Source organism: Athene cunicularia, assembly GCF_003259725.1.
Source record: "Athene cunicularia isolate RWA chromosome 4 unlocalized genomic scaffold, athCun1 chr4_part2, whole genome shotgun sequence".
NCBI lineage: Eukaryota > Metazoa > Chordata > Aves > Strigiformes > Strigidae > Athene > Athene cunicularia.
The window spans coordinates 7,412,420-7,438,977 of record NW_020799099.1 but is presented as its reverse complement, the minus strand read 5'-3'; the positions used below and the strand labels follow the sequence as shown (position 1 = coordinate 7,438,977).

The window sequence follows — 26,558 nt, the reverse complement described above, 5'->3', positions numbered from 1 at the left end:
CCCCCCCCGATAACTTGGTTACATCTATGATTTTACAATTAATGCCTGAAACTTCAGCACATCTTGCATTGGGGGGTAGCTGTGTGGCTCTGTAGGTATGCCTCTTTTAGTGTCAGTCTGGACTTAAATACCTTTAACCCAGTTGTGTGATTAGAATCTGAATGCTCTGGATTTTTTTTTTTTTTTTCCTTCTCAGGGCATTTTTGGCCTGTGCCTGCCTTGATCATCCTCACAGCTCTTGTTCTAATTGTTATCGTGGTGTTGAATGTAGTGGTTGTTTTTGACAAAATTAGGCTTTTGGTGTAGTATGAAAGTAAAGTGTCAACATGAAATCAACTTTAAACTCTTCTCTTAACTTCTACTGACTATTTTTTTCCTCTAACATGTAATGTAACAGGTATCACAGAGTTTTTCTGAGCTGCTTCCCTTGCCATTGCAAAAGAATACCCTTTGTTTACTAACACACTGTTGATTCTCTCCAAGATCTTAATATGAATTTAGAATATTCTTTGCTCTTCAAACAGAGGCTTACGAGTGTTACCCTTCTGCTTTCTTTGTATGCAAACCTATGTAAAGCCATTTTTTTTGGCCAGCATTTTTCTGATGGTGTTTTAAAATGATTCTTAGTAAGTATGTTCTATGATATCGTGTGTTCAGCCCTGTCCATTTGTTATGATGTTGAACAGTGCCACCTTGTTTCCTCATACTTTGCTATCACTGTCCTGTTCCAGTCTAGAATCAGTCCATGTCTGGAGCAGAGATGGTGGTCTTCTGTGTATGTGTTAGGCATGATGATGTGTTGGTCCTTGAATCTTCTGGTACAATGCTCATAGAAATAGGATCAACTATAACAAGTCTTGTATCTTGCATTAGAAAAAACCCCAAACCTAAACAAACTCTGAAAGATGATGATGGTAGGGGTGAAGTAAGGATATTTTGTGCAAGGATCACCTTGGGGCATGTGAAAGAATTTGTCTTGGAGCAGGAAAAATAATAAGTGATTCAGAATGTTTTGTCAACTCCTGAAAGAGAACTCTGGAGGTGAGATGTTTCAGAAGTACCTGGTAGCAAACATAGGGTTGTTAGGTAGCCTGGACAAAGTCAATAGGTACCTGTCCCTTCACTAATGAAAGGTTAAGCTGAGGTGGAACTGCATCATGCAACTGTGCTGCTACTTAAAACTAGATCTACTTGCATCAAAATAAAAGTAGTATTAAACTAGACATTTCATAATGGTTCATGTCAGTATAACACTTGGTAAAATGGTTTATGGGTTTTCCCATGAAATCTCTTTTACTCAGTGTATAGGTCTCATAATGGAAAAATTGGAATTAGTTAAGTACTGTTCTGTGTGAGGAGCAAGAAACTTCACATGGGTTCTTCATATCCGTTGCAAAAAGATGGTATGGTAGGAGAATTCAGAAACTTGCTCTGAAAAGAAAGATTTCATGAGTTATTCTCTGTTGCTTGTTCGTGTGTGTTTGGTTGTTGTTTTTTTGTTGTTTTTTTTTTTTTTTTTTTTGCAAAAATATTCTATCTCCCTTTGCCTAAAGGTTTAAATAGGTTACTTTGCTATTAATGCCTAGATTACTTCAGTTAGGTGCTTTGGATCCAGATATTAGACTCTTGCACTTCAGTGCTTTTAAGAACATTGATGTAACCACAGTACATTAAACCAAATATATAAATTTATAATGTGGTATTTTGTATGTAGCATGTATATATAAAAAAAGTATATTGGGTTGCCACCCCACCCTCAAGATTTAACTGGAATTTGCAATACCGTTGTTGCTGTTAATACAAAACTTAGTCATTGTCTAAGGTAGACAGCTATAAGTACAGGGTGGATTTAAACTATTCAAAACATATTAAAACACCTTTTGGTGATGCTTAGGGTTAGGAGGAAAAGAGAGGACATTACTATTTTGACACAGTTGATATTCTTATCAATAGCACTGATGTCTTCAAAGAGTTTGCGTGATTGGGCTCTGTAATGCTAAATCTCCAGTTAGACACAAGGGTTGGTGTGTGTTTGGTTTTTTTTTTTAATTGAAAATTTTGAGAAGAGCTTTGAGCTTTAAAAGCATGTGTCAAAGTGAAGGAGTTAATGCTGTCAGTGCTTTGAATATCGGGCATGTTGTGCAGTGGACACTGTCCCTGCCAGTATTGCATTCGTGAGCCAAACTCTCACTGCCTTCCAAGGAACCTGCACAAAGGCAGCATTTGTTCTCCTTCTCTGTGACCCTGGTGACTCAGTGCCCTGCCAGGGTGCTGAAACTGCTTGCTATAAAAAAAAGAAGCCGGCTGTAGAGCTCTTGAAGAGGGGGATGCAGAGGCAGTTGGTTTGAAAGTGCTCCAGCAGAAAAGTAGGTAAACTTTTAATGCATCACTTCTAACATTTTTTAGGCAGTGCATAATAGAGTACAAATTAAGATTGCTGTTTGATATCTACTATACTGTCAGATTTAACATTGAACTTTGTTAGAAATAGTATCCAGGTGTGTATTTTCACCACTATGAGTCGGTAAAGAACTGAGCCAACACTAAATCTCACTGGCTGTGTTTTTCTTTGGAAAATACAAAGCAAAGGTTCTGACACCTAGTGCATCCCTATTCCTATGTGTCTGATACCTTTGAGAAGTCCCCCACGCAAGTCCACTGAGGACCATCCATTCAGTATTAGAAAGCTATATATAAGTTAAGATTACTCTGTCTTCTGGTCGGCTATTATTTTGTGTTTCAGCTTGCTTTCTGTAATGGCTCTTTGGAATGTGTCAAATGCTCCCCATTGGAGGGAGGAAAAATTAACACTCAATTTCTTAAGATTAGATCAAAATAAGATTTGTGAACTCAATATATGTTACAGTGAAGGATAAAATTTACTAGGTTAAGAATGTGTCTTTTAATCACATTTTAATTTTAAAACCAAACCAAACTACAGCCTTTGCTTCTTGTATAAGGTGCTATAAGGAGATGCAAAAACCTGGCATGAAAACCTAAGAACACAATTATTTCGTGGTCACGGGATGAGCTGTAGCAGTCAACAAGGAGGATCACTGTGAGACAGTAGTACTTTACCAGCCACTGCTGACTCTTGGAATGAGTGTCTTGAAGTTAAGGTAGCTTCTTATTAATGTAATTTTGTGGAGACAGATCCTGAAGGAAGGGGATTTGTCAATGTTCCACAGAGCAGATGGCAGTATACAGATTTGGACTAACCTATTTTCATTTCAAGTTCTCTGCTGGAATAAGAAAAATATGATTTCAGTCTGATAGCTGTATTTATGTCTGTAATTGCTGGCTAATATAATTCCAGTCACAGTGCTTGAAGGATCATTTCTAATTGTTAGACAGACAAGAGACAGGCTTCATCCATTAGCCCTAATCCCACTTCACAAGAAGCTCAGTGTTTAAGTTTTTATACTGACTTCTTCCTTAATTTATGGTAAGTGTTGCATCTTTACCCTCCTCTAAAATTGGAAGAAGGTGTGGCTTAGTCTCATGGATATAGGTGGTATTATGACACCTGCTACTAATGTGGTCATTATATCTTTCTCTACATTAGTAATCATATTTCTCCTAAAAATTAATATTAGAGAACGAAAAAGCCATGCTTATAGTGTATAGTAACATTTATGACAGTCCTGTTTGTAATATGCTGGTATGGTGTTGAGAAAGGGGAGGTAACAGTGTGGAAAGACACAATCACCTCTTCATACAAATGGTGGAGCCTAATTTGCAGATTAGTCGTTTTAGCATCTTTTGCCAGCACTGCTAGATTCACTTTAAATGCCTAAAAACCCAGTAACGTAGTTTTTAATGGCTTGTCCATTACCCTCATGCTTTCAATGATGTATATCAAGCATATCATACATCATCTTTCCCCAAGCCAGTAAATATTTAACTATACATAGTGAAGCAGCCCTATAGAAGAAACTGAGATGCCTGTCCAAAATAATTCATAGCTCGGTGATCAGGAAGGATTCTTACATGGTGTGTTGGTATCGTAAAGCTTAAATGCTCGCTTTACTTGATTCATGGCAGGATCTTCAACATAGTCCCCCCCCAAGCCTTGAGCCTACAGCCTAATGTAAGTATGAAATCTCTGCTTGGCTGGTTCAGATGCAGAATGCCACCCAGGACCAAATAAACTTTTTTTTTTTTTTTTTTTTTTTGCTCTGCAAGACTTCAAGTGTTCTTGAAACAAATCTCTGGAGACATACTGCATGCTTTGGCACTGGCTGAGTTACCGAGAGCTAGTTCTTCTGCAGGATAATGCACATAACTATTTTATCAGGGCTTTTGTCAAGAATGTGCTTAACTGCTTTCTTGAACAAGTAGAGGTTCAAACCATGTCTATATCCCATTTAATCACGTGTGTAAGTCACAGAATTGGGTTACTTTCACAAGTCAAATGCTTTAGCTGTTGCTGTCAACTAGGAGTAGTGACAATTGCAAAACTTGGTAGTAGTTGAGATATAATCATCTAGGAACAGTGAGCAACACCTGACCTCAAGCAAGTGTGCCTGCAGCTTTACCTTGGCTTGGCGTTCCCTGAAGGAAGTGGTTGAGATGCCAAGGTCTAACAGCTTATGTCCTGTATCTGCACTAAACGATTCCTGAATCAGTACTGTCTTAGCTGTCTTGGGCTGCGAAGGTGCAAAAGGAAGGACATTACATGAAAGAAATGGTATGGGATTTGTTATCAGCATTTGAGTCACCTCATTTGGAGTTTGCCTGATCAGTGAAAAGGAGTTATGTGGGAAACACTGATAAAAGAGAAACGTACACCTCATTTGAGTGGAATGCTTGTGATCTGCAGCTAAATGGGCAAAGGACAGCTGAAGTATGTGCATTCTTGATGATTACCCTTAATGTACAACAAGGGGCGCTTGTCTTGATTTCAACTCTTCTGGTATAAGCCTCGGACAGTTGAATCAGTGTAACACTTGCCAAATGGTAAAGGACAAAGATGTTTTTCCACAGAAATAAGCTTTTAGCTGTGGTACTTGAAGTTTACTATGTACTTTTTGTCTGAGGCCCTCCGACCTTCTAAACTGCAAAGTAGGCATTGCAAAAAAGTCACTCAAGCTTTTGGTATCAGTTACCTCTAGAATGGGTATGTGGGCAATCATTGCAAACAACTGTAGGAAAACTAGCTATGAGAGTGCCTATAGCAAACAGGATTAATTTGTTTTATCACTAACATTAGGAACTACGCTGAGAACTATAAGAAAAGGGGAAAGCGGGGTGGGTGGTGGTGGTGGGGGATGAACTAAACCTAAAACCCGGCACATTTCATTGGACAGTTCTAGTCAGATGGCAATAATACATTGAGCTGTTATTTTAAGGACAAAAGTATGTAGTAGTACTTTTTAAAATCTAGTGAAGTACATCTTTTAGTTAAGCATAATAGCATTATAAATTCTGAAATGGGTTTATACTCTGAGAAGTATGAATTATAGCTGGCAGTTACATTTTTCTTGAAAAAGACTAAACAGGCACATGCATATGGACTAGAAGATCAAAATTTTCTGCTTTGAAATAGGATGATAATATGACTTCTGCCAGGGAAAAAAAAAGTGTTCATTCAGAGGCATCACAGAGTAGGCTGACAGGAGGTGGAAGCAGCAGAACTTGTGCAGTACATGTCTGAATTTGGCAGTGATTTAAAATTCAGTCTAAAATAAAGTTAGTTGAGTACAGGCAGAATTAATGTTGAGCCTGTACACTCTGTTCAGTGTGAGCAGATTATGTGAAAAAGTGAAATTTCTATCTGAAATTTTTCAGAAAGCTTGGGCAAGCATAATGCTGGAAAGTATGGGCTTATAATTTAGAGAAATTCAGAAGCTATTTGGTTGTTATGGGTTTTACTTATGTTACTTCTAATTTTCAACTTGTATTGGTTAAGAAAACATCTGAAAAGCCAGCATATGGCTAAAGTGGTGGTGTGGATGCAATATGAAATATTTTTCTTTACAGAATCAGTGCTTGTAAGGATATATTTTGGGTAGTTTAAGGATCATTTAATCATACCTTCTATAGGATGCATTGTAAATTTTTATTTTCAGTTTGAGTATAGGAAGGAAGTAATAAATGCCGTTCAGTCATAGAAGAGTGATGGGCCATGTATGGATGGGAGAAATAAGAGTGTGAGATTCATTTGAGTTTTGCAGATGTTGACAGCTGTGGTTATTGCCCAGTGACCTCCTATGGATTCTGGAGAAAACCAAGTGCTGTGATCTAGATTTGAGCACTGATTCCTCTGCCTGGGTAGTTGTGCTGGGCACCTCTGGGCTAATTCCAGGCTGTGCAGGAAACTTCAGGCAAGTGTTCCTGGGTGAGAAGGGGAGGGCAGGACTTCTATGAGGCTCTGAACTCATGCTTGCCTTTTTTACAGGGCTGGTTTGGAAAGGTTTTGTTGAAAATAGATGCAGTGTATAATGATGTAGACAACCATGTTTCTGTGGAAGAGAACTGCAAGTCTGTAGTGTATATGCTGCTTTCGCTGCCCCTGACGGAGGGGGTAGTTATGTTACTGGTTTTGGGGGCTTATTTGCGCTGTTGCTCTAGTGTCTTCTAGATGAAACTTGAATTTAGGAGTGGCAATAGCCTTTGTTGGGTTTTCACCTAACAATTCATAGAGCCATACAGCTCTTCCTCCCAGGGATATATGCTCACATGACTGCTTCATGTTTTGATTTTCAGATATATTTTTAGTCCTTCTCCCTTAAGGAAAAAGCCTGACAGACATGATCCTCATAAAGCAAGGAAGCAAGCAAAAACCAAAAATTAAACAAATTCAGGCCCCCTTAGACCAAACCCAGGCTTATGAGTTTGCAAACCAGCTCACCATTTTGACTTGTTGGAAGCCGGAGCCTAGTGGGACTCCTGCTTAGCAAATAATGTGTGCTGGTCAGTCTGTTATTATTGTTACATATTGTTTGCTAGTGTTGCCAAGTACTTTCAAAAGCTGTCTGTTCTGTCACAGAATTTGTTTTTTAATTTGCAGTAATTTCTAAAAGTGCTTTAGGACAGTAGTTAATGTTGTAAGTAACCAAAAGTGTTGCTTTATGGTGTGAAGAATGACAGGGCTGCAGAATGGGTTTCTTTATTTTATCGTTCGGACAAACATATGAAGTGCAGTTTCAAGCCCTTGTGATGACTTCAACTTAATCATTGAATTTTTGCTTTTTCTGGATGTTGATGTGGTTATTAAGCATTTGAAATTTGGAAGAGAAAAACCTTGAATACAACCATTCATTTCTAAAATGGAGCATGGTAAAACCAAGAAAAGAGCACCAACTTCTGAAACGGTTTTGATGGCTTGGGAGGAAAAGGGAGGGACAGTAAGGAAGATGAAATTACTGACTAGAGAATGAGTGAAAAGGCAAGCACTGTTGACAGTAAGCTTTTTCTTCTTTCTCAGTAGTAACTAGTTCCTTGGGCAGACAGTGGTGCCTACTGTTATATACCATCATTTAATCTCCAAAGCCAGGAGGGATTAATGACATAACTGTAAAGAAACTCAGTGGTTAAAATAAGGGTCTTATGGAGATTGGTGGGAAAGCTGTACTTGAGTTCATAGAACTACTCTGTCAACTAGAGTCTCCTGGTTTGCTGTCCTGTGCTCTGTCTGCTCAAAGTATGTTTTCTTGCCAGTAACTGCTAAGAAGCTGCACAAATTTCTGTACTGAAGACCCTGTTAGGGTACTTTTGCAGGATGTTTTATACTTCCATTACTGTAACTGCAATTGTGACTGTTTTTCCAGAGTAAATACAAAGAATATAGAAATCCAATTATTGAGGGCATAGAGTAGCTTTTCTTTAGAAATCATTTACTGGAGAGGAAAGAAGCTATAATAAGAGAAAAATTTCATGAATTGAATTACTGAATGCTTAGCGTAAGCAAAATGAAAACACGTAACTAATGTAACTAAACTAATAATATAAACAAAACCCATTACCCTAATAGTCTTACCTAATTTATAACTGCTGAAAACTTCCTGGGGAGCTGTGGAGAGCAAGGTATGTATTCATGATAGATTTGAGAACATGTAAAATTAATGTCTTTTTCCTTTTTTTTTTTTAGGTAAGTAACTGAAGGGGACATGAAGAATTGACATTTAAATGGCCAGTATGTTGCAAAAGGTATTTCAATTTAGTTTGAAGAGCAATGCACAAATAATTCATTTGAGTACATATTTAATATTGTATTTTTGTTAAAGATGGATTAAATCTTCTTTTGTTTGCGGAATGATTTTTAAGTAGTAAAAATCAGTAAGCTCGTGTTTGGTGTTCATGCTATCCTTAGGTGATATCAGCATCTAATGGGAAACGATACTATTCTCCTGACTTTCTATCTATGTAATTCATGCCAATTGGCCAAGTGCCAGCCTTCTATTTCTCTGGTTTGCAGTGACGCTATCGAGCATATGCAGGTAAAGTGTTTGTGGTGCTTCACAAGCAGGTTATTTCAAGGTAATGCATACTGCACTGTTCAATAGTGGGAAGTAACTGTGGACAGGGAGTCTTCTTGAACTCTGCTTGCTGTCCCTATATGGGAGTTTAATCCTTCTTCACTATCAAGTGATGTCTAGACTGGCAGGAGGTCTTCACTGTGTCCTTGCAGAAAAGAGAAAGGAACCTGGTTTTAGCTAGTTGGCTAAAATTATTTTAATTACTATAAAAGTAGTAGGAATAACACAATTAATGGACTATGTACGTATCACGCTCGGAATATTTTTCTGCCCCAGAGACTTTGCCTGAGGTCACATGAGGTGTTGCTAATTTTGCTGTTGGTCACCAGAAAGCCTGCTTTAGATGCAGATCGTAAGGTTGGTAGATGTGTCGCATCTGATTTCCAGAAGATGATCTCACCAAGTAACTTTGAGAAAGCTAAACTGGTATCTGATCTCTAAACAGCCACTTCCTTGCCAGCCAGATGGTTATGTAGGTATGTAAAGGCTTACCATGCATTGGGAAGTGGTATCTGTAAATATGCTGCTGACAAAATTCTTGAGCTTCTGCTGATACACACCCACACATAAGCTTCAAAGCATACCCTGCTGTGTTTTGTTAGCAATAGCTGTCCTGCTGATTATTTGATTATTTTTAAAATAGCTGATAATCGATTATAATATTGTAGAATGTCTTTTGTCAAATGCGGTTGTCTGTGAAATCCATCAGAATAGTGTAGATTGGGAGAGCAATGGTTACGTAGAGTAATTCCAGTTAATGCCTATTAGGAGTAGTGACACAAAGCTATTTGGAAGAATCTTCAGAAAGGCTGGTTAAAGGAAAAAAAATTGTCTTACAAAAACGTCAGTCATTTCTATTAGAATGGAAGTTATACCAAATAGTTTTGACAGAAGAGTGGAAAGAGGAAGAGAAACCTTTTGGTTAGGGAATGTGCCTGGGATATGAAAGACAGACTCAATTTCTGACCTCAGTAAGGCAGAACTGCGGTTTAACTCTGAATTTCCTACTTCTGTAAAGGCTATAGAGAGTGCTGGGTTTTTGGCTGTTCTCCTTCCCTAGGTTTTCAGTTAAAAAAAATCAAAACTGTATTGGATACAAAAATCAAGTATTGTCTGACAAGATACTTAGCTGAAAAATTCTGACTGGTTTTGCCTTCTTTATAGACTTTCCATTGTTGGCTGCGTATAACTATTTTATCAGCTTGTTTTGCTGATTTTCTTCTCTCCATTGGGATTTTACCAACATAGAAATGCCATGGAGAAACAAAAGCTTCACCTGAAGCTGATCTAGTGGACTGGAATTTGGGAATATTTCAGCTTAAAAATCTGTCCAACTAAAACTTCAATTGCACTTCATTATTCTGATTTGCATTTTAAGCAAGAAGTGTTTTGAAAGATAGGGTATAAATCTGTTGCAGCTATGCAAGAAATCAAACCAACTTTTTTTCTCTCCTGAAGCTTTCTGTAGTTTTTACTAGCTCAGAGCTCCATTTGAGCAGAAGCACAGACATCAATGTATAGAAGGTAGTGATGGCAGAGTTCTGCTTATTATCAGTGAATAAGTATCTTTGTGGGAACTGAATATTCTTTTGTCTCCAGAGAATGCCGCAATATTGTTTTAGCCTTTTAAAAAAGGAACTATTTGGCTAGCATTAGAACAAAACGCTACTAACTGTGACAGTTTTAGATATTTTTTTTTTTCCTTCAATTTGAGTAGCTAAGCGTTAAGAAAATCTCCAGTTGTGAATCAGGCAAAACTTTTCAGCAACTCGGGAATGATGGGTGGACCCTGCAGTGCAGTGTAGTCGTTGCTTTCTAGAAGTGGGATTTTTGAGCACCGCAGGTTATTTGCTTACTCATGATGTTTACATTCCCCACTGTGTGGATGCTGGTGTGGAGGCCTGAGTGCATGAATGATACACTATTGCTTAAAACTGGTTTCAGGCTTTGGAACAGCTAGGATTCCCTCTTCAAAGTTGATCCTTTCAGCAGGCTGAAATGCATCCTACTTTAAAGGAGTAATTCCCATTTAGTCCATGAGATGAGTTTAGGATTCATAGCACAGTAGAGACACAACTGCATGGAAAATACAGTAGAGTACAACTCTTGCATTACTGGGATTTTTTTCTTAAGCAGTTATTTCGAAATGATAAAATCTATGTTTAAAATAAGTATTTATTACTTGCACACTAGTTTCATATACCAAGCAAAAATATTCGATCTGATGCAGTTCTTACTGAATACCTCATGTGTTTTATAAATGTAAAATTAATATGTTTGCCCCATGTAGATCAATGCCTCATGGGCTACATTAGGATACGTTGTGGGGAAACAGATATAAGGATATAAAAAGATGATATTAGAGTGATTTGTTTCAGGCCATTAAGTTTATTACATTTGACATGTTAGCAGGTCTCAAGCATAACTAGAAGCTGCTTCTTGTAAACATGTCATGTCCTGTCTGTCTTAATATCATCTGCAGCATGTTGTTACTCTTTTTACTGTAACTGTCTGCTTTCTAGCAGAAGCCAGCAGAGACTTTGCTGCTGAGAAATACAGAATTCCTTTAACTTTTGTGGGAATAGTAATCAAATTTTATATTATGCCTTTGAAAGTTTTCAGAGGTCATCTCTGTAAACCAAATATTGTTCTATGAGCTGCATAATGATAATCTCGAGCAACCTGCTATATTGGTTCTTGAAGTATAGATGTATTTTTTTTCCCCCCTCATTTTTGTCTGTTACATTGTATTCTTCTGTTGAGCCACATGCACAGGTTTGAGCCCTCAAAGGACTTCAGATGTTATACTGAGATTGTACAGTTCATTTAGGTAATGGCCAAACAAGATGCTAAGGGTCAGGGATTCTCAAAAGTAGATAAAAATCGCCTTGAGATTTCAGTTTCCTTGTTCTCTGGTAATTTTGCCTTGTCTTTTAGACGCAGAAGTTTCTAGCCTGTATGCTTGTAGCTGTACCAGTGGAAGGATGAACTGTGTTCACACGAATTTCCCCAGTGCTCAACTGAGGTTCTATAGTGCCTGAAATGAGTTAGGTGTTCTCTTCTTTCTCAAGGCACTAAGGACTTAGCAGACCTCTGTGTATGTGTATATATATTATTATATCACAGAACAAAATGTGTTTATTTTCCATTGGCAGGTAACAAGGTGGCCAGTGTTGTGCTATGCAGCAGGGAAATGCTGCCATGTCTTCTACTCGTCAGACTTTTGATAAAAGACACTTACTGGGTTTATGGCACATGCTCTTCCCAGCTTTCCATGGAGCCTGGCAGCAGAACAGCCATCACCCTTTTCTTGTCTCTGTTAACAGCCATATTTTTTTCTCAATGGTGATCCTGAATGGAGGCGATTGCTGCAGTGCCTGATAAAGTGCTGGGGGATGCAGTAATTTTTTTTTTTGAAAACTGAGTCAACTGATGAGGTCAACATCCAACTTCAGAAGAGAATCTGCCTGGAATCTCTTAATGATCATCCTGATGGTTTTTCAGCATGAGAGAATGAAAAACCTCTGTGAATAATAGCTGAATGGCAAAATCTGCCATATCTTATGGCTGGGATACATTTACAGTGTTTTATGATTGAAATGGGATAAAATAATCTCTTTGTAGTCAACTGGAAAACTTATTTTCTCCAAGTGATGGAGTTATGTGTCTGATATGTCCAAACAAAGAACAGAGATACACTGGATTTCTGTTATTCAGGGGTATCAGAAACTATTTTTCAGACTTCTCTAATACATTTTATTTTAGTACCATATTTTTGGAAACATCAGAGATCAATAGATCTCCACTTCCTCATTAGTAATCTTACACAGGTGTATTTGCAAAGGGGCTACTATGAGACCATGAAAAATATAAAACTGTAAAAGTGGTCAACAGAACACCAGATCTCACTGGAGTGGCGTTCTATCTACTCTGCAGGAAACACAGAGCTCAATGTCAAGAACTTGTGGTGTCTGCTCTCTAACTTCACAGTGAAGCAAAGGCCAACATTTTGAAAATTTGTTTCTAGTTAGGGGGTGGGAGGAGAAGCGTTTGTTCTAGTGAGCAGAAGAAAATGAGTGAAAAAACGTATACATTTTTCCAAACTGGTTTTGATTTTTTTTTTTTTAATAAAATCCATTGAAGAGTGCTGCACTGTAATTGTTTGCATTGCAAATAATGTTCATAGAGGAAAGCAGAGACACTGGAGAGCAGGTCAGTTCCTGAATAGGATTTACCTTTATTGGTTTTAACTTTTTCCAGATCCACAGCTAGGCAGTAGGAGTTTCCCTGCTGAATGATTGGTAAGATACATGTAAAAGACATTATTTGTTATCTTTTCTATTGCCCCTACCCTATTTTTTTTCTTGTTAGGCTGCTTTTATGAAAGTATGTATCCCTTTATGAACTAATGCACTATACGTGATAGTGTGCGAGTTCTACATGCTCAATTTATTCACCTGCTATGATTTTTATTCCACACCAATATTATAATCTCTTCATCCACTGGAAAATATGGTATTAAAATCTGAGCAAGTCAGACATAGCAAGGAAGGAAAATTCTCCATTCAGTTTGATGCTGCAATATATGGTACAGATTTGATGGGTCAGCAGTAGTGCAAAGTTCCTCTCAGTGGAAGTTACTTGCTGAAGGATCTGTCCTGGATTCCTGAAGACACAGATTACAGCCGTTTGCTGTGTCTTTTTGTTTTTTTTGAAACATCTAGCAGATTCTGTAGCTTGACAGTACGGTTCATATTCATGCCAATAAACTTTTAAAGAGTGATTTGGTGCTTGTAAGAATCACTGAATTATTGAGATGTTTGGCACTTGTGTTAAATGCCAAGAATAGTGAACAATATTAGGCTAATACAACAGTAGTCAGTATGGCTAACTTTGCTGGCAGCTTCAGGGATGTGAAAGTTTAAATGGGCATAATGAATAAATTACCCCTTGACTTCAGACTGTTCCTTCAAAATAAGAATGAAAGGATATATGGTGAGTTTGCACTGCTTTCTGCCTTCTTGTATTTCTTTGTAGGTATGCAAGAGGCTCATTTTTCATTATTAATTTAATCCATCGTGATCCAGCCTGTGTTATAAAATGCATGGAAAAGCACTTCTATGCTAACCAAAATGAGCATGGAGAAGTCATGGTTATTTTCTTTTGACCTTCTTGGGATCTGTGACTACAAAATGCGAGAAATTCCAGAGTGTCTATGAAGATTTAAAAGTATTTCACTCTTGCTATTGATTTTTTACATGGAATGCTTTCAGATGCTGGGGCAATTAGAAGCTAAGCTAAATACACCTGAAGAGGGACTACTCTGTCAGAAATTGAAGCTAATGGGCTGTAAAAGCATACAGGATAACTCAAGTGCCCAGCACTAGGTTTGAAGCTAGACTGGCACCAGAAGGAGTGGGAAGTTGGATATGTTGGCCAGGGGCTGAATGATGCACTGTGAAGGAGTATTAGCTGTTGCAAGATGTTGTGGAGCCATGCTTGAAAGTAGCTTTCAGTTTAGTAGCTGGGAAGAAAATGGGTGTGGAAAGCATCTCTTGCTTGAAGCAATCACTGTTTATGCAGCAGATTGTATATGGCCCTGCTGTGTGACTTGTTTTTCTTCTCTGTTTCCCTGGGCATAAAAGTAGAAGGAATAAGCCACTTCAGATAGGCTAAGATCTCCCCAAGTGAGTTTGCTTTATTTAAAAAAGAGCTCGAAGTAGAAATCATAAGGGAGTGTCTGATACAGTCCTAAGCCTTTCCACAGCTTATTTTCCAGATGTAAAGTAAAACGTGATGTATAAAGCATTGACTACAAAGAGCAACAGGTTGCCTGCCATTTCTTTTTAAAAATTGTTTTAGCCTTTCTGCCAAAATCTTGTTTGTTTTCCTTTACTACAAGCATGGCAGTCAAAAGGGCATTGTGTTTTCTCAGTGAGAGAATGGGTAGTTCTTATCATCCAGACATATTTTTTTTACATTCTGTTTATAAACATATGTTGAGAAAACACTTTGTTCTCTTGCAGTTTTTGCAGTTTCCTTATTGTGCCAGAAGAGATGAAAACATAGGTCTGGCCGCTTTGCAGAGCTACTTTTAAAGATGTTCTCCTTGTTTTAATGTTTCAGATAATGATTGCATTTTTTCTCCTCCCGTGCACCACCCCCACGCCCTCAGTTTGCACATCCTTTCATGTATGCCAGTGTATCTCAGGAGGTGTTGGTATTTTTAAAAAATGTTTGTAAATGGTCATTTTTGGATAAGGATTTATGTCAAGAGCTGAATAAGAATGGGAAACCAAGCTTTCTCCAAATACTCTGACAAATTAATTGGATACCAGTAGCTTTTTGGCATTGCGTGTTTCCTTTACATTTAATCAACAGCAGAGCTACCTTGGCAACTGGTCCTGAAATCGTATCATATAATGTGTATCCAGCAGCATTACAAATGTTTATATGCCTCTAGCACTTAATAGATAAGCTCAGTAAATCAATGATAACACCTGTTGTCTTTTGGAAGTTGCAATTCAACTGTTTTTTTATGCTGTTCTTGTCTCCAACTGGTCTCTTCTCCAGCTTCTCTCCTACCTTGGAGGAGGCAATGCTACATCTTCTGCCCTGTATATTAACTCTTGTCTCAAGTGAAAGCTGGAATGTAGCTAATAACAATCTTAACCAGTAATGCACCATTTTGTTGCCTCTGCTTTTTTCCATCCGTGTTCCAGGGCTATTTCTGGCACGGGTAGAGGTTTGAAGATAGGCTGAGATATAGAGCTTGGTAAGGTTTTAAATGCTACCAAATATTTGTGGGTGTCCAAAGCTTGTGTCTACCTTTTAAGCATATTTGTATATTGCAGAAATTTTACTCTTCAGTCTGAGTGCCACTTAAAAATGCACATCTAATCGTCTGTCGATCTGAGTGCTTCATGTTCTCTTCTCTTTGAAGATTATTGTTTCACTGGCTGTATTTCAAGAGTCAATGCAAAACCAACTGGAATTGGGGTTTGTGTTGGATATAACTGTTAAGGGTTGAAAAGTTTACATTGACATGTTTGAGGGTGAACTATGTCAGTCTCATCACTCTTCTTGCTGTAATGGATAGGGTAGTTTTTTTTCTTCATAAAGTATCACTGGCTTGTAGTTAATACCTGTTTTTATAAATCATTGTCATCCCTAGACTACTTTACAATGGCATGAAATAATAACTAGGAAAATTATAGTATCCTCAAACTTTTCATCTATTAAAGGTGAGCGAGCTGAGGTAACAAAGTATTGCCCCCAATGTATGCCTCAGGTTAGGAATGCAAAGCTTTTAATGAACTGTTATATAAGCAATTGATTTACTCCCTCACAGAATCCATTCTTCAGATTTACTTGGGCAGGGGGAAGGAGGGAAAAGGCTGACATATATTGCATATATTTTCAAGTGACTGTGAACCTGCTCTGTGGTTTTCACAACCACCTGTGGCTGTAATGTCTGTGGTTCAGAGGCCTGCATTGCTGCAGAGGTGAGCATGCAAAGGTAGAGGAAGTAATTTTATTTCTTTTGTGTACTTGGAGCCTTTTAGCTAAAGAAGCTGATAAAAGCTGGGCTGCCTCATTGTCTGCTCTTGTTTTGCTCAGACTGTAATGCCACAGCAATTTGTCTCATTAGTTTGTAGCCATGAGAACAAATTATGATCTGCTGTAACAGTAATTATATTAACTAAAAAGGTCATTAACTGATAGGAAGTTCTGTATTCTAAATATCAAAGCTGTGTAGTTAGCATTTTCCCCAAACATTTCTAATTAAAAAATGTATGGAAGTATGTGTCTACACCTATGTGTATATATATGCGTGTGAGCAGGTATAGGGTCTATAAGTGTACGTTAAACAGAGACCATATTCATTTGAGATTAACAAATGTTAATGAATCTCTACAAATTCTCAGAGGGGAGTCAGCTGGTATCAAAGTGCTTGGATAAAATCTTTCACAGTAGTAGGTAATAGACACTTTCTGCTATATTTTAGCTCTTTAGCACTTAAACAGCCATTTTTCAGATGGGAACTGGGCACTTTCTGAAGAGTCTGTTTACAGTTCGCTATAGAAGAGATTAAGTGAATGCAAATCGTGGAATTAAAAAAAAAAAAAAAAAAAAAAAAAAAAAAAACCAAGCAGTGCCTTTGAGTGATGCAGGTACGTTGGTAGTTATGGAGTTGCTGAGAACCCACAGCTGTGCCTTCTGACAGGAGAAATGGCTTGTGGCTGAATGTGAGGTAATGTGCGATGGAAGAAGTTGCTGGCATCCATATTTAGTAACTATCTGAGGAGTTAATTATTATTAATTGTTAGTAATTATTCAAGCAGTTAATGATTTTTTTTTTAACTGAGCGATTTGTCTTCCAAAACTTTAAAATGGAGTATCAGCTGGAAAACCTGATTTCTGCCTTGTGTTAAGGATTCAACAAATATTGAAACAAAAGTTTGATGTAGGATCTTCTGTAAATAATGTTCAATATTGGACAGCTGTCCTAAAACATATCAGAAACAGAATAACAGAAGCTATCCAAGGAAGGCTAGTACCATCCAGGAGAGCACAGATGGTGTTTTCAGAGGAGGAGGAAGACATGAACTTCCCATTTAGGAACAGGTTAATGTGAAAGTATGTGACAGTTTTATTTATATCTCCCTCTTAGGAGGGTTCGCAGGGAGCTGCCATTTGCTCCGTACCTTCTCATAATTCTACAACAAGAGTTAGTCTGTCTGCAGACTACAACCTCTAACGTGGACAAAAATTTACAAAAACCACTACTTTGTTCTCATTCTTCTTTCTATTTTGTTAACTGCTGACGTTAAAATCACTTTAGTGGTAGTGATAGTCTTGAAACTGTAAATACACGGTTAACTGACTGCCTTATGCTTCAGACAGTCTGAAAGCAAAGCATGAAATGAAATAAACTTTGGGCATTCAGATCCTAACCACGTTTGTCATCCGCAAAAGCTGCGTTTCAAGATCAGACCTGAGGGTCTGTGTTTTTCAGTGTTTTCTATTCAACAATAGCCACAGCCTGGTGCTTGGGAAAGAGTAAGAACAGGGCAAACATATCTGATACTTCCCCCAAAATATCTCCCAGTCTCCAGCTATTTGGCTTGGGTGATTTCCTGGGCTGGATATTGTCTCTGTGTATTCAATAGTCCTCAGCAGTTTTCTCTTTCACAAACTTGTCCCTTCTTGAGCTGAGGTAAACACCTTCCATCTTGCTAAAGAAAGGGAAATTCTTACCACCATCTCTGTTTTCGCTGCTGGAGTGGGTGGGACATAAAAAGCCTCCTGTTTTAGAATGTAGGATGTGTTCTTAAATTTAGGGAGGGGAAATAAAAGGTTTAAAAAAGACAGTGATGTTAGAGAATATGGGTTGTTATTGCTACAGTTGAAGTATTGTGCAGAATATGTGCATATCATCAAGAACAAAACACTAAAAAAAGAATACCATGTACCAAAGACAGAGAAATCCATATTCAAATGACTAGGCATTTGAGTCTCTGCAGTAGCTGACTGTTTGTCTTGTCAGTTCTTGTGCTCTTGTAAGTATGGCTTTATAAAATATTAGCTTTCAAAAGGAAGCCATCAGGAAATGAACAACTTGTAGTCACAGCTGGGTTTAAGAAGTAAAAATAAAATAGCAAGCTCTTCCTGAGGCACTCCATTTTGTGTGCTGAATGATGCAGGAGTTCTGTGAAAGTGTCTGTTGATTCTGTAGCACAAGAAATTAATGTACTGTATTTTCTTTTTGGCATCACGTGTTGTTCCTGTCTTTCATTGGAAACATCGAAAATGGTACTGGCTTTGGTAGTTTCCTGATTTTTTAAGTAACTTTGTTAAAGCATGGAAACTTTAAAAAAGGCATAAAAAATGGGGGACAGAGCTTCATTCCATGGAGCCAAACCAATTGCCTTTAGGTAGGTCCTTGGCAAGGCAGGGCTCCTCAGCAGTATAGCACAGTTTTCTTCCATCTGCACTAACATTACACTAGGAGCACTGGGGTGCTTCCACCCAATCTGTGAGCCTGTAGCACTTGGCGGGGGGGGAGTAAGACAGGAACTGTACGCCAGTTGAGGTTGTAGGGGAATATGTGGGAGCATCTGTAAGGGTATATAACTTACTCTTCTTGCTTTCTACCCTGCCCTGGTCCTTGCACTTCCCCTGTGTGTTCTTCCCTTCCCTCTATTCCTCTTCAGCCCTTCACAGGAAGGGTGGTCTGTCCTTTCCCGTGCTGTGTAGCACATGGTGAGAGTATTGAGAGACACCATCTTCCTGGGGTTCTCCTCTGCTGGAGCCCAGAGCTGTGAGAAGTGCTTGTCAGCTGTGTGTGCTGCTTGCAAGGGGCAACACAGAGTGGTAGCACAAGCACAGTTCAATAGTCAGCAGGGATAGAAGGGGGCAGATGATGCCAAATGCAAACTGAATCTTACAGAAGGTTATTATTCACCCTTACAGTTTGGTTTAAAAGAAACGACAAAATGATAGATAAGCGCTCATTTTGAAGTTTATCAAACTAGTGATCAAAGGCACTGTACACATGAAAGACACTATAAATGTAAACTGTGTTTTTTAGCAGCTTATGACTTGTTCAGGTTTTGGATAAGTTTTCATGGGAATGGCAGAAAGCTTATTTCTAACATGGCCACCAGATTTGTAAGTCTGTGCTCCAAACCATGAATATGTTAGAGGCTTTCAGTGAAACGGTGGTAAGAATTTTCTTGAAATAATCTGTTCTGCACAAACCACTTTTTTTTAATATGGCTAGATTGTCAGCCTGAGAGACTCCAAGCACTTGAAAGTGTTTTAAGTTTGGTATAATGACAAGCAACTTGCCCTTATATTGCAAATTGTTAGACAATCTGCAAACATTGCTCTCTGCGTTGCAGCAGTAACATCTGTTAGCAATAGAATTTGGTATAGTTTGTCTAGTTCCTAGTCAGGAACTTTTAAGATGGTGCTTTACTCTTCTTTAAACAATTTCTGCTTCAATTGCAAGTGTGAGAAATTGTGAAAAAGCTGAGAGCTGAATTTTTGTACTACCATAGCAATTTTAGAAGTAAGCGAAGCGCAGTCCTTTAACCATGCATTTGGCCACTTGGACTACTGCATGTCCTCAACAGTAACAGTGCGTGTGCACTGTTTAAAAAAATACAACTTTTATCTATGTATGACATCTGATATTTTCTAGATCTCGTTGGCAGCGCTATAGCAGCGGTAGGAATTTCTCAAATGCTGCTGTTCATACACCCTGTGGAGTCATAATCTTATCCAGCAAAACTGAATGCTAATCTCGGTAAGAAAAAAAGACTTGTTTAAATAGTTGGACATGTCAAGGTATCACCAATAAAATATTACTATTAAAATAAATATTGCCAAAAGACATCTGTATAGTAACAGGAATTGAGTTTGAATCATATGTGACAGTACCTTTCAAGGGCTGTAGAGACAGTAGAATACAAGTCTGTGTATTTATGTAAATACCATGTTGATGTGAAAGTACCCACTCAACTAAAATGAAGTTTCATTCACTTGCATACATGTACTGAGTATAAATGTTTTGACAGTTCTTCCATTACTATTCCTATGAAACTTGAGCTATCAGTCTTTGGGAGATGCTCTCAAAGATGAGTTGCTCTCTCCAAACAAATATGTCAGCTTCTTGTTTTGTTATGTCAGTGGTATAAAATCAGCTTGAAAATGATTATTTTCCAAGGTTTGGGGGGTGGTGTTTGGTCATTAAGTTTATTTTGGGGTGTGTGACAGTCTTTTCATGGCATGTAAGTCAACTTTAACTTACTGAAGAGATATGGACACAGAGAATTGAGAAAAACAATATTTATGAGTTATTATTTTCTTTTTAAAAGGAAATGTCTTTCATACCTTTCTTGTTATTTTTCATTTTGTTTTAATTAGTTTGTGCTGTTGAATCTACTTCATAGTTACCAACCACCAAAGAACAAAATGTATTTTACTTGTAATTTCCCTTAAACAGGACTCCCATATTAAGGCAATAACAGCATCTAATATAACTACAGTTATATATAATATAACTACAGTTATAATGCCCAGACTGTGTCCAATTCCACGTTTCAAGGGGAAGCAAAGTTATTTGTATGGGACTAAAGTGCAACATTTCTGATAAAGGCTAGTGTTCTGGAATTGAAGGTTCAACAGGAAAGATGGTTCCCTGCCAGTCTGTTGGAGAGCTGGGGTCGTGTAATGTTGTTGTCACTAAGCCAGACAACAAGCCAGGGCAAGAAATAGCTTCTGAATAATTTCTTTATGTGTTAATCAGTCAGGAAGCTGTAGCTGCGATAGCAGTGAAGCTAAGTTATTTAAAAACATGGGTAGTTAAGAGATTAGTAAGTGTTGGTTGCTATGCTATGTAGTTTATCCTTTAACTCTTTTCTAAAGAATATCCCATATTTAGTTTATTTCCTGTTTTACACTTTTGTTGCTTCATTTTGCTAAGTAGTATTAAGTTACTACTATTTAATCAAACCAGACTGTTTTGTTCAGAAATTATCTACCAATTTTATTATTTGCTGGTGAGGGGATCATTGTCTCATGACCTTTTTGTTTTTTTTTTTAATTCCTTAATCTCAATGGAAGAAGTGTGTGCTATCTGGAGGAGGTTTTCAGCACCATGATGACAACATGGTCTTGAAATTGCCAATCTATTGATATGATTAATATCACATGAATAACTTGCCATAACTTCCTGATGAGTACTGTTTTTTTTTTTTTCTTTTTGGTAGTTGGGACTTTAGTTCTTTATTTCATCAGGAGAAAAAAGGAAAAGACTAAGGTATTTTATAGTTGCAAAATTGGAAAGCTAAATTAATTCACAAAGAATGGATGTATAAAATGATTCTAGGATAAAAAGTTGTATGTATGTGCTTTGGTCCAAATTCATGGAGCCACATTGATTTAACAACAGCTGCTTCCAACCTCCCTTCTTATCAGAAAATTGGTATGCTAATAAATTAAGTATAATCAGTCAGAAGACTTCAGTGGGGTAACAGTGGCTTAAGTGTTGAGGATACCGGTGTGGAAAACAGTTTCTGAGGATACCTTAAAGAAATGCTTTCAGATATTTGAGTGTTCAGCAGTAACAGCTTAGCTTGAAATTGTGAGGGAGACGAGCCCACGGCACAGATGCTGCTGGGGACCCCGTGCCCCAGCAGGGATGGGTGGGGTGCTGCTGTCCTTGGGCCGCCTCCCTGAGCGCAGGCGTGCATGTGCATGAACCGGTGTTCTGGACTTAGTGTTTGACCAAGCTGGAACTGTAGCTGCTGAGAGAGATTTCTTTAATATTTTAGCAGAACATGTACATGTCGATACCTAACAACAGCTCTTATATATGTTAATTTTCCCTCTGGTGCTTGTTCTGCATGGCTTATCTCATGGCATTTAAAAGGTCAATTTATAAACTGCATCAATACTAAAATACTGTTCTAAATATTACTTTCAGGTATGTAGGTAGCTAGACATGGATGCACTTAGATATTTAGTCATTGAGATCTTAACTGAGGATCTTTTTCTCTTTGCCACTTCAATAACTTTTGATAACATATTTAAGGTAGGCTTTTTAGGAAGTTATATATTTTAACTATTTCCAGTTGCTTGATTTTGTTGGATTTTTTGAAACCTGACCTTTTACAGTGACATAGAGAAAATGTGCCTAGCAGTGGATATGCCTCTGAGATCCTTTCTGTGGTGGATGAGCACTGACCACTTGTAAGTGTATTTATAGCTTGGTATTCACACAGATCTCCACCTGGCAGTGCTGGGGTGCTGCTATTCTTGCAGACCATTAGAGCTGTTGCCAGAAATGTTCACTTAGCACATTATTATCACTGTACAGACATGAAGAAAGCCATTGTTGCTGCCCACGTGTATCAGTTTCCAGCATCAGGTGACTGATTGCAAGGATGGCGACCTGTCAGTCCCTGGCTGTGGTCACTGCTAGGTGAGCCAGGGAGTATTTCACTCTCACATTGCTTCTCAGTTCTCCTTGTTTGTTGTTTGGGTAGGAGGTTCAGCCACTGCCCCTCTTGCTGCTTTTATGTGCCCTGCTCCTCCTCTTCAGTGATATTGGCAGGTTGGCCTGTAGCAACCATGGTGTATGTACAAAGGGGAATAAATGTGTGCAACTAAGAGATGCTGCTTGGGTTTCTGCTCCCGGTGCCTGTAACATTAGTTCTTAAACCTAAATAATTGCTAGTAAGCATGGTTCTGTGGGGTTTGATTCTGTGCGGTTTGTCACACAATTCCCAGACTTCTCTTGTGGGAGGACTTGGGACATTTAAAACCCTGGAGGGCTGCAGCTGGTGCTGAGCTGTGGCCAGTGCGTTGGGCAGGTACTGTGAGGGCAGGGCTCTGGCCCAGGGCTGTGCTAGAAAGGCTTCTGTGTAATTACTGTCTTAAGACAAATCCGTGTTTTGAGAGGTTTGAAACCAGAAAGCCTATGCAGGGCTTCAAAATAATAAAGTCAAACGTTTTGGAAGTTCAACAAAACTGTTGTCTGCAATGCATGAAGATTGGTGTTTAAAAAAGGCTTATCTTTGCTTGCTCTGTAACATCTTGCCTCTTTGAAACATTGCACGCGAGATACCGGTAAAAATTATTCCAACCCCCCCCGATGTTTTCTCCTGTTGTAGATGTTTGAGTCAGAACGGGGGTGGGAGTGATGCTTAGTTGCCGTCCAATCTCTGGTAAGGCGGTGTGTGGCGGCTCTGCGTGCTTCGTGTCCCTTTGGCCGAGAGAGGGAGGTCTTGCCTGCCTCGCTCCCTCCTCCCGGCCGCGGCGCGGCTCCCTCTCCTTTCCAAAGAATAATAATAATAATAATGACAGTAATAATTATTGTTGTTTGCTGCCTTTAGTTAAAGGCTGTAAATCAGAACACGTTTCTAAGTAAAAAAAGGAATTAAAGGTAATACGCGTATGAGAAGACTCTACGAAATAGTATGAGGTGACAGTTCGGGTACTGGCAGGCTGACGTTTGCAAACTTCAGAGGATTTAATTTCTGCATGGTTACCTGGTTCACAGTTACCTATCAAACCAAAATATTTTTAATATTGGAAAGAGCGAAATGAAGTTTTGGGTATACTTTGTCCCAGTGCTCAAGAGATGACTTTATAGAAATGAAGGTGAATGTATAAAATGTACTAACGCTTTCCACCTCTAGCTTTAAGTGCTCAAAATTTGGCTTTTCAGCTGGAGGTACATAGGCTTATAATAAAGTTTTCTGTTGATGAACTGCACAAAACCCCCCTGTTTTCACTATTTTTCTGATAGATGTGGGGAACTCTGTAGGCAGCGTGCTGTAGTGGTTAGGAAAATCTTATAACTGTGCCAGCTACCTGGGAAGAAAGGTACTTTTCTTACATTTACTTCTCCCCAAGATTAATATAGCCGTAAGAAATTATGCCTGAATCATGTTATGTTTTTAGTTGGGGGTGTATGACCCATGCATATGTGTGTGTTCTGTGGTGACAGCAAGCATTTAATTGTGAAAGAAAAGGTATGGAGATTTTGATTTGATGCTCTATTGCCACCTTCTGCTCATCCATCCTTCCACCACACACTTGTAATGCAGTCATATGTTGCACTAGGGAACCTGCATTAGAGGTGACATCTGATTATACGGCGTTTTAAGGAAGCGGTGCCAAAAGGAAATGTCAGTTCCTCTTCTGAATTCCTGAATGCGAAGCCCTGTTTAAATAACATAAGGAAAATGAATGATAGTTTTGATCATTTTGAAAACTAAGACGTAAGCCGTTTCTCTGACATGGAGTAGCTCAGTCTTACTTCGATTAGCTTAAAAGCTCACTAATCACAAACTGAAGCAGACAGTATTTGTGTATTGCATTGTGAATCACAGAATTTATGAGACTAATTTAAACCTTTGAACACTTTAATAGGGAATAGAAGCAATCGTAGGAGTAGTATTGATTGCTTAAAGTGTATTGATTTGTTCTGAAGATTTCTACTTGGTGGTCTCTGGAAAGCAAGCCCCTGAATGTTTATCCTGCCAGCATTTATGACTTATTATATGGCCCAAACACTGACTTTAGCAGCTCCTGCTCTGTTAGGAGCTCTATTCAGGTAGAGGGAAATAGAAGATATCAGCTACCTTGGGGTGATACTAGTAAAAATATGTCCTTTTTAAAATGCTGGACATAATGGCAGTTTAAATTATAGCTGAAAGGTGTGTAAATCCTCTAGTAAAATTCATGACAGAGGGAACAGAGGAAAATTGCTGATGTTCCTACTGGATACTTTTATCTAGGAGAATTAGATAGAAAGAAAAGCAGCCTTGAAACTTTACAGATTGAGATCTGTGGGGAAGGAGGTGTATTGTTATCTACCAGTTGCTTCCCTTCTTCTGGCATGGCTTACTTAGAAGCTACTCAGGTAGCAGTTCTTGTTGTCTGAACCTGCTCAACACCTGTAGTTTGTGAGGATAAAGAATGTGAAGTCAGAGTTGTAAGAGAAATAAATCCTGGCTAGATAACAATAACTATATTGTGGAAGGTAACAGGTACCTAACTGCGTTCTATTTTACCCATATTTATAAATAGTGCAAAATAGGCTTCTCAAACTTAGAGGGGCAAATGGGATACATCTTGATATATGTTAATGACCTTGACATTAGAGGATAAAAAGAGGTTTGCCTCATCTGTTACACTATAGTAAAAATAGCTGTGTCTGCTGAGGCCAACTGGCTGCTGAGCTCAGACACATGAGTACCTACAGTAATTCTGACTATGGTGTGAGAAATATGGAAGCAGTCATTCATTATTTCCTGACAACATTTAGTTCACTTTGTCTTCACCCTTTAAAAAAAAAAATCTCTGCATTCACCTTGGTGTCACTTCACGTGAAGGAGTCTCTAAGCACGAAAGCTTCTGTGCAGAGCAGGAAACGGGCTAAGCATCGCATCTAACCTTGCCCTGGCTTTTTAGGTGGAGTAGGTGAGATTTTGACCATGCTTACAGTATGAATTCTCTGCCTGCTTGGGACCATGCTTGCTTTTGCCTGGACCTACAATCTTGTGGCCCATATACTGTAAGGGCTGTAATGTGAGTAATGGCAGTTACTGCCCAGAGACATGCACAGCTAGGTATTTAGTTGTCTTAATTTGCTTACCACAGCTATGAGAAGGGCATAGGTACTGGTCTCATGGAGTATAAATTACCTCACAGTAAGTTATTCTTCTGTTATAAAATTAATGCAAAGCAGTTTAAAATCTGTATGCTATCAATTGATTTTAATTTACCCCTTTAAATCGACCTGTTTAAAAATTGCCTGTACAAGTGCTCATACACATGGTCCTGGCTTATGCTTCACTCTAGCGAAGAGTGGACTCCAGCTTCTCTGGAAGCCAGATAAGCACCCTCGGACATGTGCTTCTCGTGCAGAGCTATTTCCCATAGGTGAGTGGCTTTTTCACAGCTTCATAACACTTTTTTTTTTCTGAAATGAATTTATCAAGCGGATGCACTGAGACACACTGCAAAGTAATGCTTATTGCTGCATACAGTTCACTGAATCTTTGCTATGCAAAGGATCCTTTGATAGATGGGGCTTGCTGGGTATGTGTCACTTTTTTAAAGACCAAATCTCTTTAAAATCCAGATAAAGCCACAAAGTATCCCTGAAATTGAATGTCCATGAGTAATATTTTGTATCTAAAAATGAGGAATATGTGCCTAGTTTTGCAGTACAGGTGGGATTTTTGAGGTTTAAGAACAAAAGATGCTGTAAAATCAGTCTTGGGACAGATGTACCCGCTTGTGGTTAAATTGTGTGTGTATATAGATGCAGTTATTTGCAGTCTGACCCCTTGAGTGAACACAGTTCAACCCACTTCAGCCCCACTAGTGTCCAGCTGCTCTTATTGGAAGGGTGGCATATCAAAGGAGGAGAGGGAGGCTCAGTTTCAGTGCCTTAGAGGTGGCAGATGATGGTACTTGTTACAGTTTTCCTTGATTTGGTATCTGCTCCATAGGAGCTGAAGTGATGTGATATGAAGGTGGTGCATAGGCTGC

The 26,558-nt window shown here is 38.6% G+C and overlaps 1 protein-coding gene across 1 annotated transcript in view; it reads left to right on the top strand.

The window, feature by feature from the left end:
- Positions 1–8,091: 8,091 nt before the first annotated feature.
- ANK2 (ankyrin 2) overlaps positions 8,092–26,558 on the top strand; it is a 310,156-nt gene continuing 291,689 nt past the window's right edge. The window contains exon 1 of the mRNA XM_026847399.1: positions 8,092–8,151. Coding sequence (XP_026703200.1) covers positions 8,131–8,151 — 21 coding nt within the window. The 5' untranslated portion in view covers positions 8,092–8,130. The remainder of the gene's footprint in view (positions 8,152–26,558) is intronic.